The sequence below is a fragment of the Hypanus sabinus genome, assembly GCF_030144855.1.
Source record: "Hypanus sabinus isolate sHypSab1 chromosome X1 unlocalized genomic scaffold, sHypSab1.hap1 SUPER_X1_unloc_11, whole genome shotgun sequence".
In the NCBI taxonomy this organism is placed as follows: Eukaryota; Metazoa; Chordata; class Chondrichthyes; order Myliobatiformes; family Dasyatidae; genus Hypanus; species Hypanus sabinus.
In genome coordinates, this window is record NW_026778959.1 from 311,252 (window position 1) to 328,370 (window position 17,119).

Genomic DNA, 17,119 nt, shown 5'->3' on the forward strand with positions numbered 1-17,119 from the left:
ATCCAAGCAGTGTACGATGTGCTTCCAAGCCCGTCAAACCTGCACACATGGGGCAAAGCAGAGTCATCAGCGTGCCCACTGTGTTCCAAGTGAGGAACCCTGCAGCACATCCTCAGCAGCTGCACAAGGGCACTTGGTGAGGGACGGTACCGATGGAGGCATGATCAGTTCCTGAAGACCATCGCTGAAGCCATCAGTGCAGGACTGAAGTGGGTGAAGCGGTCCCGACCCTCCAAGCAGACCATTGTCTTTGTAAGAGCTGGGGAGCAGCCAATACCCGCCAAGAGAACATCGGCAGGTTTCCTGACCTCTGCAAGAGACTGGCAGCTGTTGGTGGACCTTGAAAGGCAACTGAGGTTCCCCGACCATATCGTAGCCACCACCTTGCGACCAGACATTGTCCTTGTGTCTGAGTCTACGAAGCACGTGGTGATGCTGGAGCTGACAGTCCCATTGGAAGATCGCTTTGAAAGGAAGCTCTCCAAGTACGCAGGACTGGTCAGCAACTGCCAGCAGGCTGGACGGAGAGCGAGGTGTCTCCCAGTGGAAGTTGGTTGTAGGGGATTTGCAGCCTGTTCCTTAGCCAGAGCCTACAGCAATTCGGGCATCGAGGGAGAGAGGAAGAGCAGAGCCATCCACAGTACCACCGATGCGGCAGAGGGGCCTCAAGGTGGCTGTGGCTCAAGAGAGGGGAGCCATGGAGTCATGTGTAGCTAGCCATCTGGACACAAGCTGGGGTCTGATCAGCCCCGGCTGGGTCACCCGGAGAAGGGTGCATGATGTTGAAAGATCCAAACACCCAATGATTCCAGGTACATCACTGATGATGTGTCCAGAAGCATCAGTAGATGTATGCACACAGCTAACCCATACGTCTTTGGAATGTGGGAAGAAAGTGCAGCACCCAGAGGAAACTGACGTGGTCACAGAGAGAATGTACAAACTCCTTACATTCAACAGTGGAATGGAACTAAATTGCTGGCTCTGTAATAGCGTTCTGTGAACTGCTACACTACAGTGCCTTTCCATTTTTGATGGACAGTACTCCTTGGGTCAAAGTATAAAATATAAACAAGGTAATAAGCCAAATATTACACCACTGAGCCCTGTCAGAGAAGTTCTGCTCTCCTATCTAAATGACTAATCTTCCAGTTTCTCATTTCCACACCCAGTCCCACAAGGGATCTTCAGGTGCTCCTTAATTACACAGAGCTATACACAGCATCTTCTTTCCTGTACACTCTTATCAACCTTTAGAGGATCAAACGGAGATTTTCAGAACCTTAAAAGGATTTCATTCATTTCAAAAAAGTACTTTTTAGCCAGAGACTGCAGGATGAAGCCTGGATTATGGAGGCAGTTCAACAAAAGATGCACTTGGTTTGTGTGAAGAACAACTTTCTCTGCATACTCTGGTCTTCACTTTTGTTTGTACTTGTTCATCCAACCCTTAATCAGATATTGCCATCAGAAACTAAAGCATTCTGAAGGTTTTCCTAGTAACAGCAACAGTCTTTCACTTGTAGACTCACACACAGTTCAGAAATATCATTGCCCTGCATGATGTGATCAATAACTGCACAGTAACACATTTATTTTCCTAACCATCCCCCTCTCTGAGTACCAGACATAAGACACAGGATCAAATTAGGCCATTCAGCCCATTACATCTGTTCTGCCATTCCATCATGGCTGATCTATTTTTCCTCTCAACCCCATTCTCCTGTCTTCTCCCCATAACCTTAGACACCCTTAGTAATCAGGAACCTATCAATCTCTGCTTTAAATATACTCAGTGACTTGGCCTCCATAAGCTGTCTGTGGCAATTCCACAGACTCACCAACCTTTGGCTAAAGAGATTCCTCCTCAACTTTGTTCTAGGAGGACTGTGCATTTAGACCATCTGCACCCATTTCCAATATACCAGGGATCAAGATCTAAACAAAACTTGAAAGATCGCTTTTTCCTCTCCCTTCAGCCTGAACAGGTAATTTTATATTATATAAATCTAACTCAACTATGATTTAAATGCCAAAACACACTCAAGATTATAAAATGATGGACCCTTGTTATTTGATATTTATATAAATTATTTGGTGGCAAATGCTTGAGTAATTAGTTTGTAGATGACTCAAAACTAGGAGATTTGTTGATAGTGAAGAAGCTTCAATGATTCAAAGTACATTTATTATCAAAGTGTGGCGACCCATTTCCTGGCACATCCGAACCGGCTCACAATTAGCCAGCGTTCCGGCTAAGGGAGATAGCCTACAGGGGTTTGTGAGTACGTGTCTTTTGGAGCATCCGCGCCCACGGGGGGGCGGGTTGAGGGAGGCTTAAAAGCAAGGCTGTGTAGTTCGAATAAAGTTATCTTTGACTGCAGTTTACCGACTCCGTGTCGTTATTTTAGCGCTGCGTGTAGCACACCGCTACAATTGGTGATCCCGACGGTCCAAGCGATTTTTGGACCAGAGATGACCGATGCTGCCTCTGTTCATGCGGTTTCATTGAAACTGCCCGGTTTCTGGACGCTGTGACCTCACCTATGGTTCCAGCAAGCAGAAGCCCAATTCCACATTCGGCAGATAACCTCAGAGGACACCCGTTACTACTATGTGGTGAGCTCCCTCGACCAGGACACAGCGGCCCAGGTTGAGGAGTTCGTACAGTCGCCCCCGGCGGACGGCAAGTACACGGAATTCAAAGCCCTGCTCCTCAGGACTTTCGGACTCTCACGGCGCGAGCGGGCTGCCCGTTTACTGCACCTGGATGGCTTGGGAGACAGACCTCCATCGGCTTTAATGAATGAGATGTTGTCTCTGGCCGACAGACACACACCCTGCCTAATGTTTGAGCAGGCATTCCTAGAGCAGCTGCCCAAGGACATACGCCTGCTGCTGTCCAACGCGGATTTCAGCGACCCCTGGAAGGTGGCAGCCCGGGCGGACTTGCTGTGGAACGCCAAAAAGGTGAGTGGGGCGTCCATCGCACAGATCACCCGGCCACGCTCCCAGCAGCAAACCAGTCCAGGCCCGGCCGCAGAGCCCGCTAACCCCAGAGGCAGGGGTGGGGAACCCAATGAACAATGGTGCTTCTACCACCAGCGGTGGGGCGCAGAAACCCGCCGTTGTCGCCCGCCCTGCAAGTTCCCGGGAAACGCCAGGGCCAGCCGCCGCTGATGGCTATGGCGGCTGGCCATCAGGATAGCCTCCTGTATGTGTGGGACAAGCAGTCGGGATGCCATTTTTTGGTCGACACCAGGTCCCTCCCTGAGGGCCGTGAACGGCAGCACAGTAAGGACCTATGGCACCCGTCAGGTGCAGCTACAGTTCGGCTCCAGCCAGTTCATGTGGGACTTCACACTGGCCGCCGTAGCCCAACCGCTTCTGGAAGCGGATTTTTTGCGGGCTCACAGCCCAGGAAGAGACTGGTCCACGCCGAGACCTTTCAGTCGTTCTCCCTGGGTGCAGCCCAGTTGCCAGCCCCTCACCTCGACTCCATCACACTGTCCGATAATGACTTCACCAGGGTCCTAGCGGATTTCCCATCGGTTCTGGCACCGCAGTTCACAGCGGCCATGCCCCGACACGGCGTACAGCAACACATCCCGACCCAGGGACCACACCCCACACCCGCGCTCGGCGGCTTCCCCCGGACAAGCTCCGACTGGCGAAGGAGGAGTTCAAGAGGATGGAGGAATTGGGGATCATCCGGTGGTCCGACAGCCCATGGGCCTCCCCCCTGCACATGGTGCCCAAGGCGACAGGGGGCTGAAGACCGTGCGGCGACTACCGCAGGCTGAACGAGGCTACCACACCGGACCGCTACCCTGTGCCGCACATTCAGGACTTTGCAGCAAACCTGCATGGTGCACGGATCTTCTCCAAGGTAGACCTAGTCCGAAGGTACCATTAAATCCCGATGCATCCGGACGACGTCCCCAAAACGGCTCTCATCACCCCGTTTGGCCTTTTCGAGTTCCTCCGCATGCCGTTCGGCCTGAAGAATGCCGCACAGACGTTCCAGCGGTTAATGGACGCGGTGGGACGCGACCTGGACTTCGCGTTCATCTATTTGGACGACATCCTCATAGCCAGCAGCAGTCGTCAGGAGCATCTGTCCCACCTCCGTCAACTCTATGCCCGGCTGAGTGACTACGGTCTAACGATCAACCCGGCCAAATGCCAGTTCGGGCTCGACACCATTGACTTCCTGGGCCACAGGATTACTAAAGACGGGGCAACCCCTCTGCCTGCTAAGGTAGATGCGGTCCGCCATTTCCCCCGACCCACCACGATTAAAGGCCTTCAGGAATTCGTAGGTATGGTCAATTTCTACCGCCGCTTCCTCCCTTCAGCTGCCCGGATCATGCGCCCCCTGTTATCCCTGCTGTCCGGTCCGGGCAAGGACATTACCTGGGACGAGGAGTCCGCCGCCGCTTTAATTCAAACGAAGGAAGCCTTGGCAAACGCCGCAATGTTAGTGCACCCCAGAATGGACGTCCCTACCGCCCTCACAGTGGACGCATCTAACACGGCAGTCGGTGGGGTACCGGAGCAACTCATCGCAGGTCGCTGGCAACCCCTGGCATTTTTCAGCAAACACCTGCGGCCACCCGAGCTCAAATACAGTGCTTTCGACCGGGAACTGTTGGCGCTCTACATGGCAATCCGGCATTTCAGATACTTCCTAGAAGGTCGGCCCTTCACCGCGTTCACGGACCACAAACCGCTTACCTTTGCGTTTACGAAAGCGTCCGACCCCTGGTCATCCCGCCAGCAACGCCACCTGTCCTACATCTCTGAATACACGACGGATGTCCGGCACGTCTTGGGTAAGGACAATGTTGTGGCGGACGCACTCTCTTGCCCCAACCTTCATGCCCTTTCCCAAGGGGTAGACTTTGAGGCACTGGCAGAGGCGCAGCAGGCAGATGAGGAGATCCCGAGTTACAGAACCGCAGTCTCCGGTTTACAGCTCCAGGACCTCCCCGTAGGCCCAGGTGAGAGGACCCTACTCTGTGACGTCGCCACCGGCCAGCCCCGTCCCGTTGTCCCGACAGCCTGGCGGCGACGCGTTTTCGACTCCATTCATAACTTGGCGCACCCCTCCATCAGGACAACCGTCCGGATGGTTTCCAGCAGGTTCGTTTGGCACGGACTCCGCAAGCAGGTCAGTGAATGGACCAAAACGTGCATGCACTGCCAGACGGCCAAGGTGCAGCGGCACACCAAAGCTCTGCCGCAGCAGTTCCACCCCACCCACTGGCATTTCGACCACATTCACGTGGATATCGTGGGCCCCCTGCCGGTGTCGCGCAGAGCGCAGCACCTCCTCACTATCGTGGACCGGTTCACAAGATGGCCGGAGGCGGTCCCGCTCACTGACACCACCTCCGAATTTTGCGCCCGGGCACTGATCGCCACCTGGGTGTCCCGCTTTGGTGTACCGGCCCACATTACCTCCGACAGAGGCGCCCAGTTCACATCCAGCCTGTGGTCAGCTATGGCCAGCCCTTTGGGGACTCAGCTGCACCACACCACTGCCTACCACCCACAATCGAACGGGCTAGTGGAGCGTTTCCACCGTCACCTGAAGTGGGCTCTCATGGCCCGCCTGCGAGGAGCTAACTGGGCAGACGAGCTTCCCTGGGTCCTACTCAGCATCCGCACAGCGCCCAAAGACGATCTGCACGCCTCGTCGCCCGAGTTGGTCATCCCCGGGGAGTTCATACCAGCCCCAAGGGGGCAAGAGGAGGAACCCGCAGCAGTCCTGGGCCGACTACGCGAGAGGCTCGGTCACCTGGCCCCCGTACCCACTTCACAGCATGGGCAGAACCCGACCTGCGTACCCAAAGACCTACAGAACTGTAAGTTTGTGTTTGTACGAAGGGGCGGGCATCGGCCACTGCTGCAACGGCCCTACGAGGGGCCGTTTACGGTGCTCTGGAACAACGGGTCCACGTTCGTGCTGGACGTTGGGGGGAGAGAGGAGGTTTTCACGGTGGACCGACTCAAACCGGCCCATGTGGACCTGGCGCAACAGGTCGAGTTTCCGGCACCGCGGCGCAGAGCGCAAAGCAAGGCTGTGTAGTTCAAATAAAGTTATCTTTGACTGCAGTTTACCGACTCCGTGTCGTTATTTTAGCGCTGTGTGTAGCACACCGCTACAAAAGTATGTATGCAGTATACAACCCTGAGATTAGTCTTCCCACAGACAGCCATGAAACATGGAATCACTATTGAATCCATTGGGAAAAAAAACATCACACAACATGCAAAAAAAAAGAACAAATCGTGAAAAAAAGAGCGAGTAACACACAGAATATTAAACATCAAACTGCAGAGTCCTTGAAACAGTCCAGGAATGTTCAGTTTTATTTAGTGCTGTGTCGCTTGTTGACTGTGTGAAAAGTCATTTAGCACACTTGACTTTATCAGTCAGGGCACTGAGAAAGGAGTCAGGACATTAAGTAGCAGTTGTGTGAGTTCTTGGTGAGGCCACAGTCAGAAGAAAAATATGGTAATACTGAAAAGGAATGCAGAGAAGATTTAGGAGTATGTTGTCAGGATTGGAAGAGCGGAGTTATCAGGAGAGCTTTGATAGGCTGGGTCGTGATTCGTTGGGAGAGAGCTGGATGAGGGCCAATCTTATGCAAGTGTTTAAAATTGAGGGGCACAGATAGGGTGGAAGGTTACAGACTTTACACAATAAGGTGTAAAGATTGAAAAGGGACTTGAGGGGCAACTCCTTCATGCAGAAGGTGGTGAGCATATGGAATAAGACTTCAGTGGAAATGTTTAGGACAGATACAGTAATAATCGCAGGTACAGTTAAGCACTTAGATAGGTATGTGGAGGGACGGGACTTAAGGGATTATGTGCCAAATGCAGGAAATTGGGACTAGCTGGGTGGGCACCATGATTATAATGGACTGGTTGTGCTGTAGGGCCTGTATCTTTGCTATGTTGCTCTATAACTCTAAGACATGTCCCATATTCTAAAGAGGATAAAGATTTAAAAATTAGCTTTATTTGTCACACATACACATAGAAACATACAGTGAAATATGTCTTTTTGTGTCAACAACCAACACAGTCAGAGGACGTTGCTGGGGGCAGCCTGCAAGTGTCACCATGCTTCCAGCACAAAAGCAGCACGCCCTCAACTTACTAACAGAAATGCCTTTAGAATGTGGTAGGAAACCAAAGTACCTGGAAGAAACCCACACAGTCACGGGTACAATGCGCAAATACCTTACAGAGAGTAAGCTGGAACTGAACCCGATTGGTGATTGCTGGCATTATAAAGCATTGTGCTAATTGCTACACTACCATGCAGTCCTATTCTTTTATATTCTATAGAAAAGGCCCCATATTCTTTTCAATTTGGCCATGATTTGAACAGGATAGAAAGCACCTGTATGGAGGAGTGAAGATGCATCTGTACCAAAGGAGGTGCAAGAACAACCATGGTCACGGAAAGACCATGATTGCCCATGTTATACGACACAGCACATAATAAATAAATGAAAAAAGATAGTTACTTTAAGCAGAAATGAATTTTTAAATATTAAAATCATACCTTCACCAGGTTTAGGATCCCAGCCAAGCTTCAAGCCAATGTTGGAGAACAAGTCAACAATGAATTCTTGAATTTCATCATGGAAATCTGTATGGGATAATACGGTAGAAAGTGTCCCCAGATTGGTACTTATATCGCTCCACACTGTGTAATTTGGCTCATTCACAAAAGCTTCCATGACTTTCAACACTCCCACTGTGCTGACAATGCCAGCTCGAGCCTGGAAAACACACAAAAAGACAAATCATCAGCACGAAGGTTAAAATATTGTAACAGCCTTCAGAGGTATGGACGGTTGATGTGTTGAGAAGAATGGGGATGAGAGAAAAGGGATAATAAAATCAAACATGATAGAATGCCAAAAGGACTTGATGGGCACTATTCTGCTCCTGCCTTATGATCTTACTGAATTACTACGAGTAATGACTATACAGTGGCATGCAAAAGTTTAGGCACCCCTGGTCAAAATTTCTGTTACTGTGAATAGTTAAAGTGAGTAGAAGATGAACTGATCTCCAAAAGTCATAAAGTTAAAGATGAAACATTCTTTTCAACATTTTAAGCAAGATTAGTGTATTATTTTTGTTTTGTATAATTTTAGAGGGGGAGAAAAGGAAAGGCGCACCATGCAAAAGTTCGGGCACCCCAAGAGATTTGAGCTCTCAGATAACTTTTACCAAGATCTCAGACCTTGTTAGGGCTATGGCTTGTTCACAGTCATCGTTAGGAAAGGCCAGGTGATGCAAATTTCAAAGCTTTATAAATACCCTGACTCCTCAAACCTTGTCCCAACAATCAGCAGCCATGGGCTCCTCTAAGCAGCTGCCTAGCACTCTGAAAATTAAAATAAATGATGCCCACAAAGTAGGAGAAGGCTATAAGAAGATAGCAAAGCATTATCAGGTAGCTGTTTCCTCAGTTCGTAATGTAATTAAGAAATAGAAGTTAACAGGAACAGTGGAGGTCAAGTTGAGGTCTGGAAGACCAAGAAAACTTCCCGAGAGAACTGCTCGTAGGATTACTAGAGAGGCAAATCAAAACCCCCATTTGACTGCAGAAGACCTTCAGGAAGATTTAGCAGACTCTGGAGTGGTGGTGCACTGTTCCACTGTGTAGCGACACCTGCACAAATATGACCTTCATGGAAGAGTCACCAAAAGAAAATCTTTCCTGCATCCTTACTGCAAAATTCAGCATCAGAAGTTTGCAAAGGAACACCTAAACAAGCCTGATGTTTTTTGGAAACAAGTCCTGTGTGTGGACTGAAGTTAAAATAGAACTTTTTGGCCACAATAAGCAGAGGTATGTTTAAAGTAAAAAGGGTGCAGAATTTCATGAAAAGAACACCTCTCCAAATGTTAAGCACGGGGGTGGATCGATCATGCTTTGGGCTTGTGTTGCAGACAGTGGCACGGGGAACATTTCACTGGTAGAGGGAAGAATGAAGTCAATTAAATACCAGCAAATTCTGGAAGCAAACATCACACCATCTGTAAAAAAGCTGAAGATGAAGAGGATGGCTTCTACAACAGGATAATGATACTAAACACACCTCAAAATCCACAATGGACTACCTCAAGAGGCGCAAGCTGAAGGTTTTGCTATTGTCCTCCCAGTCCCTAAACCTAAACATTATCGAAAATCTGTGGAGAGACCTCAAAACAGCAACGTATGCAAGTCGGCCCTAGAATCTCACAGAACTAGAAGCCTTTTGCAAGGAAAAATGGGCGAAAATCCCCCAAACAAGAATTGAAAGACTCTCAGCTGGCTGCAAAAAGCGTTTACAAGCTCTGATACTTGCCAAAGGGGGTGTTACTAAGTACTGACCATGCAGGGTGCCCAAACTTTTGTTTTGGGCTCTTTTCCTTTTTTGTTATTTTGAAACTGTAAAAGATGGAAATAAAAAAGTAATCTTGCTTAAAATATTAAAGAAATGTGTCATTTTTAACTTTATGCCTTTTGGAAATCAGGTCATCTTTTACTCGCTTAACTATTCACAGTGACAGAAATTCTGAGCAGGGGTGCCCAAACGTTTGCATGCATATCTGGGTTACCTGTGTCCCTTCAACTATTGCACTAAGTAGCTCTGAAAAGCTCTAGCCTTGAAAGACAAAGAAGTCTTTGTCAATCTACTTAGTTACTCCTTTAAAGGTACTTTGACCACACTTTGAAAATTTGTCCTATATTAATCCTTATTGGACTCAGTGTCAACTTTTTGTTTGATAACATTTCGGGATGTCCTTGCTATGTCAAAGAAACTATGCACATGGAGCTAGTTAGTTAACATGGTGACTTTGAGACACTTTGCTTCTTATACAAGTATTGGATTATATTGACCAATGAAGCCTTTTGAAACATAAAAATACAAAAGGATTGGGATTAATACTTTATACTTTAAACCTTTAAACTAATCTTTCACTTAATTGCTGCATTTATAGATTATTGTACAAACCCCATTTCCAGAAAAGTTGGGATATTTTCCAAAATGCAATAAAAACAAAAATCTGTGATATGCTAATTCACGTGAACCTTTATTTAACTGACAAAAGTGCAAAGAAAAGATTTTTAATAGTTTTACTGACCAACTTAATTGTATTTTGTAAATATACACAAATTTAGAACTTGATGGCTGCAACACACTCAACAAAAGTTGGGACAGAGTTAAAATAAGATTGAAAAGTGCACAGAATATTCAAGTAACACCGGTTTGGAAGACTCCACATTAAGCAGACTAACTGGTAGCAGGTGAGGTATCATGACTGGGTATAAAAGTAGCGTCCATCAAAGGCTCAGTCTTTGCAAGCAAGGATGGGTCGTGGCTCACCCCTTTGTGCCAAAATTCGTGAGAGAATTGTTAGTCAATTTAAAAGGAACATTTCCCAATGCAAGATTGCAGAGAATTTAGGTCTTACAACATCTACAGTACATAATATTGTGAAAAGGTTCAGAGAATTCAGAGACATCTCAGTGCATAAAGGGCAAGGTCGGAAACCACTGTTGAATGCGTGTGATCTTTGAGCCCTCAGGCGGCACTGCCTAAGAAAGCGTCATGCTACTGTGACAATTATAGCCACCTGGGCTCGGGAGTACTTCGAAAAACCATTGTCACTTAACAGTCCGTTGCTGCATCCAGAAATGCAACTTGAAACTGTATTACGCAAGGAGGAAGCCATACATCAACTCTATGCAGAAACGCCGGCGAGTTCTCTGGGCCCAAGCTCATCTCAGATGGACCGAAAGACTGTGGAACCGTGTGCTGTGGTCAGATGAGTCCACATTTCAGCTAGTTTTCGGAAAAAACGGGTGTCGAGTTCTCCGTGCCAAAGATGAAAACGACCATCCTGATTGTTATCAGCAAAAGGTGCAAAAGCCAGCATCTGTGATGGTATGGGGGTGCATCAGTGCCCACGGCATGGGTGAGTTGCATGTATGTGAAGGTACCGTTGACTCTGATGCGTATATTAGGATTTTAGAGAGACATATGTTGCCATCAAGGCGACGTCTCTTCCCAGGACATCCATGCTTATTTCAGCAGGACAATGCCAGACCACATTCTGCATGGGCTACAACAGCGTGGCTTTGTAGACACAGAGTGCATGTGCTTGACTGGCCTGCTGCCAGTCCAGATCTATCTCCTATTGAAAATGTATCGCGCATCATGAAGAGGAGAATCAGACAACGGAGACCACAGACTGCTGAGTAGCTGAAGTCTTATATCAATTAAGATTGGACAAAATTTCCAATTGCAAATCTACTACTATTAGAATCCTCAGTTCCAAAACGATTAAAAAGTGTTATTAAAAGGAAAGGTGATGTAACACAATGGTAAACATGCCTCTGTCCCAACTTTTGTTGAGTGTGTTGCAGCCATCAAATTCTAAATTTGTGTACATTTACAAAATACAATTAAGTTGGTCAGTAAAACTATTGAAAATCTTTTCTTTGTACTTTTGTCATTTAAATAAAGGTTCACGTGAATTAACATATCACAGATTTTTGTTTTTATTGCATTTTGGAAAATATCCCAACTTTTCTGGAAATGGGGTTTGTAATTTGAGAAAATCTCAGTATTTTCAACATTATTGTTCTTCAATGCTAGATGTCAGTAGTCTAAGATGACATGAAGATATCATTCACTCTCAAGAAAAAAAGTACCCATACAATGCAACTCAAATTATGAAAATACATAAATTAATGTGGATTAACCAATTAATTAACCATAAACCAATGTACGGTACAGTTCAAAAGTCTTAGGCACCATTGATATATATACATTGATATATACATCTGCATAGTACTTTAAATCCACATTAACTTAGAACCCCGCATAGTTTGAATGAAAAAGTTTATTTGAAGACAATATTTGGAAGAGTAAATATGGCTACACATACGATATGGTATTTATAAATACTATCCTTCAGTTTTTTTTAAAAGTCACTTTAAAGTATAGGAAGGAAGCCAAACTTGATGCTAATCTGCCAAGAATCAGCGAAGATCTTTCAGATTTTTGTTAAAAATGTTTGTCTCTTTTTTTTCTCTTCCCAACCCATTTCCTTCCTTGATCAGGTTAATTTTCATGGTGTATTGAGTCTTATCGTAGGAAAGGCGGATGATAGTGCTGAAGGTGAGGTAACTGGCTTACAAACAAAGGCCCATTGTAGTAAGGAGGGATTGTTGATAGGGCAAAAGTGCAGTCAACAGGATGAGCTGCAATGTAAAAGGTGGACAAAACCAAAAAGGGTGAATACAGGATTGAAGGTGTTATGTTTGAATGTGCATAGTGTACGGAGTAAGGAGATGAACTTGTAGTGCAGTTGCACATTGGCAAGTATGATGTCGTAGGCTTAACTGAGTCACATCTGAAATATGATTATACACAATGAATCGAAGGACAGGCAAGAAGGAAGAAGGGGCGGCGTTGCTCTGGATACACAATGAATCGAAGGACAGACAAGAAGGAAGAGAGGAGGCGTTGCTCTGGATACACAATGAATCGAAGGACAGGCAAGAAGGAAGAGGGGAGGCGTTGCTCTGGATACACAATGAATCGAAGGACAGACAAGAAGGAAGAGGGGAGGCGTTGCTCTGGATACACAATGAATCGAAGGACAGACAAGAAGGAAGTGGGGAGGCGTTGCTCTGGATACACAATGAATCGAAGGACAGACAAGAAGGAAGAGGGGAGGCGTTGCTCTGGATACACAATGAATCGAAGGACAGGCAAGAAGGAAGAGGGGGCGGCGTTGCTCTGGATACACAATGAATCGAAGGCCAGGCAAGAAGGAAGAAGGGGCGGCGTTGCTCTGGATACACAATGAATCGAAGGACAGGCAAGAAGGAAGAAGGGGCGGCGTTGCTCTGGATACACAATGAATCGAAGGACAGACAAGAAGGAAGAGGGGGCGGCGTTGCTCTGGATACACAATGAATCGAAGGACAGGCAAGAAGGAAGAAGGGGCGGCGTTGCTCTGGATACACAATGAATCGAAGGCCAGGCAAGAAGGAAGAAGGGGCGGCGTTGCTCTGGATACACAATGAATCGAAGGCCAGGCAAGAAGGAAGAGGGGAGGCGTTGCTCTGGATACACAATGAATCGAAGGCCAGGCAAGAAGGAGGAGGGGAGGCGTTGCTCTGGATACACAATGAATCGAAGGACAGACAAGAAGGAAGAGGGGAGGCGTTGCTCTGGATACACAATGAATCGAAGGACAGACAAGAAGGAAGAGGGGAGGCGTTGCTCTGGATACACAATGAATCGAAGGACAGACAAGAAGGAAGAGGGGAGGCGTTGCTCTGGATACACAATGAATCAAAGGACAGACAAGAAGGAAGAGAGGAGGCGTTGCTCTGGATACACAATGAATCGAAGGACAGGCAAGAAGGAAGAGGGGAGGCGTTGCTCTGGATACACAATGAATCGAAGGACAGACAAGAAGGAAGAGGGGAGGCGTTGCTCTGAATACACAATGAATCGAAGGACAGACAAGAAGGAAGAGGGGAGGCGTTGCTCTGGATACACAATGAATCGAAGGACAGACAAGAAGGAAGAGGGGAGGCGTTGCTCTGGATACACAATGAATCGAAGGACAGACAAGAAGGAAGAGGGGAGGCGTTGCTCTGGATACACAATGAATCGAAGGCCAGGCAAGAAGGAAGAGGGGAGGCGTTGCTATGGATACACAATGAATCGAAGGACAGGCAAGAAGGAAGAGGGGGCGGCGTTGCTATGGATACACAATGAATCGAAGGACAGGCAAGAAGGAAGAGGGGGCGGCGTTGCTCTAGATACACAATGAATCGAAGGACAGACAAGAAGGAAGAGGGGGCGGCGTTGCTCTGGATACACAATGAATCGAAGGACAGGCAAGAAGGAAGAGGGGGCGGCGTTGCTCTGGATACACAATGAATCGAAGGACAGGCAAGAAGGAAGAGGGGAGGCGTTGCTCTGGATACACAATGAATCGAAGGACAGGCAAGAAGGAAGGGGGGGCGGCGTTGCTCTGGATACACAATGAATCGAAGGACAGGCAAGAAGGAAGAGGGGAGGCGTTGCTCTGGATACACAATGAATCGAAGGACAGGCAAGAAGGAAGAGGGGAGGCGTTGCTCTGGATACACAATGAATCGAAGGACAGGCAAGAAGGAAGAGGGGGCGGCGTTGCTCTGGATACACAATGAATCGAAGGACAGACAAGAAGGAAGAGGGGAGGCGTTGCTCTGGATACACAATGAATCGAAGGACAGGCAAGAAGGAAGAGGGGGCGGCGTTGCTCTGGATCCACAATGAATCGAAGGACAGACAAGAAGGAAGAGGGGAGGCGTTGCTCTGGATCTACAATGAATCGAAGGACAGACAAGAAGGAAGAGGGGAGGCGTTGCTCTGGATACACAATGAATCGAAGGCCAGGCAAGAAGGAAGAGGGGAGGCGTTGCTCTGGATACACAATGAATCGAAGGACAGGCAAGAAGGAAGAGGGGGCGGCGTTGCTCTGGATACACAATGAATCGAAGGACAGGCAAGAAGGAAGAGGGGGCGGCTTTGCTCTGGATACACAATGAATCGAAGGACAGGCAAGAAGGAAGAGGGGGCGGCGTTGCTCTGGATACACAATGAATCGAAGGACAGGCAAGAAGGAAGAGGGGGCGGCGTTGCTCTGGATACACAATGAATCGAAGGACAGGCAAGAAGGAAGAGGGGAGGCGTTGCTCTGGATACACAATGAATCGAAGGACAGGCAAGAAGGAAGAGGGGGCGGCGTTGCTCTGGATACACAATGAATCGAAGGACAGGCAAGAAGGAAGAGGGGAGGCGTTGCTCTGGATACACAATGAATCGAAGGACAGACAAGAAGGAAGAGGGGAGGCGTTGCTCTGGATACACAATGAATCGAAGGACAGGCAAGAAGGAAGAGGGGAGGCGTTGCTCTGGATACACAATGAATCGAAGGACAGGCAAGAAGGAAGAGGGGAGGCGTTGCTCTGGATACACAATGAATCGAAGGACAGGCAAGAAGGAAGAGGGGAGGCGTTGCTCTGGATACACAATGAATCGAAGGACAGGCAAGAAGGAAGAGGGGAGGCGTTGCTCTGGATACACAATGAATCGAAGGACAGGCAAGAAGGAAGAGGGGAGGCGTTGCTCTGGATACACAATGAATCGAAGGACAGGCAAGAAGGAAGAGGGGAGGCGTTGCTCTGGATACACAATGAATCGAAGGACAGGCAAGAAGGAAGAGGGGGCGGCGTTGCTCTGGATACACAATGAATCGAAGGACAGGCAAGAAGGAAGAGGTGGCGGCGTTGCTCTGGATACACAATGAATCGAAGGACAGACAAGAAGGAAGAGGGGGCGGCGTTGCTCTGGATACACAATGAATCGAAGGCCAGACAAGAAGGAAGAGGGGAGGCGTTGCTCTGGATACACAATGAATCGAAGGCCAGGCAAGAAGGAAGAGGGGGCGGCGTTGCTCTGGATACACAATGAATCGAAGGCCAGACAAGAAGGAAGAGGGGAGGCGTTGCTCTGGATCCACAATGAATCGAAGGACAGACAAGAAGGAAGAGGGGCGGCGTTGCTCTGGATACACAATGAATCGAAGGACAGGCAAGAAGGAAGAGGGGCGGCGTTGCTCTGGATACACAATGAATCGAAGGACAGGCAAGAAGGAAGAGGGGAGGCGTTGCTCTGGATCCACAATGAATCGAAGGACAGACAAGAAGGAAGAGGGGAGGCGTTGCTCTGGATACACAACGAATCGAAGGACAGGCAAGAAGGAAGAGGGGGCGGCGTTGCTCTGGATCCACAATGAATCGAAGGACAGACAAGAAGGAAGAGGGGAGGCGTTGCTCTGGATCCACAATGAATCGAAGGACAGACAAGAAGGAAGAGGGGAGGCGTTGCTCTGGATACACAATGAATCGAAGGCCAGGCAAGAAGGAAGAGGGGAGGCATTGCTCTGGATACACAATGAATCGAAGGACAGACAAGAAGGAAGAGGGGAGGCGTTGCTCTGGATACACAATGAATCGAAGGACAGGCAAGAAGGAAGAGGGGAGGCGTTGCTCTGGATACACAATGAATCGAAGGACAGGCAAGAAGGAAGAGGGGAGGCGTTGCTCTGGATACACAATGAATCGAAGGACAGGCAAGAAGGAAGAGGGGAGGCGTTGCTCTGGATACACAATGAATCGAAGGACAGGCAAGAAGGAAGAGGGGGCGGCGTTGCTCTGGATACACAATGAATCGAAGGACAGGCAAGAAGGAAGAGGTGGCGGCGTTGCTCTGGATACACAATGAATCGAAGGACAGACAAGAAGGAAGAGGGGGCGGCGTTGCTCTGGATACACAATGAATCGAAGGCCAGACAAGAAGGAAGAGGGGAGGCGTTGCTCTGGATACACAATGAATCGAAGGCCAGGCAAGAAGGAAGAGGGGGCGGCGTTGCTCTGGATCCACAATGAATCGAAGGACAGACAAGAAGGAAGAGGGGCGGCGTTGCTCTGGATACACAATGAATCGAAGGACAGGCAAGAAGGAAGAGGGGAGGCGTTGCTCTGGATCCACAATGAATCGAAGGACAGACAAGAAGGAAGAGGGGAGGCGTTGCTCTGGATACACAACGAATCGAAGGACAGGCAAGAAGGAAGAGGGGGCGGCGTTGCTCTGGATCCACAATGAATCGAAGGACAGACAAGAAGGAAGAGGGGAGGCGTTGCTCTGGATCCACAATGAATCGAAGGCCAGGCAAGAAGGAAGAGGGGAGGCATTGCTCTGGATACACAATGAATCGAAGGACAGGCAAGAAGGAAGAGGGGGCGGCGTTGCTCTGGATACACAATGAATCGAAGGACAGGCAAGAAGGAAGAGGGGAGGCGTTGCTCTGGATACACAATGAATCGAAGGACAGGCAAGAAGGAAGAGGGGAGGCGTTGCTCTGGATACACAATGAATCGAAGGACAGGCAAGAAGGAAGAGGGGGCGGCGTTGCTCTGGATACACAGTGAATCGAAGGACAGGCAAGAAGGAAGAGGGGG

The 17,119-nt window shown here is 48.4% G+C and overlaps 1 protein-coding gene across 2 annotated transcripts in view; it reads right to left on the minus strand.

The window, feature by feature from the left end:
• The window catches only part of LOC132385586 (puromycin-sensitive aminopeptidase-like), a 257,048-nt gene that overhangs the window by 66,628 nt on the left and 173,301 nt on the right, over positions 1-17,119 (minus strand). For both annotated transcript variants that reach the window (XR_009509200.1, XM_059957751.1), the window contains exon 17: positions 7,586-7,805. Coding sequence is in view for 1 of the 2 variants with exons in the window: in XM_059957751.1 (XP_059813734.1) it covers positions 7,586-7,805 (220 nt within the window). In the remaining variant the exon portion in view is untranslated. The remainder of the gene's footprint in view (positions 1-7,585; positions 7,806-17,119) is intronic.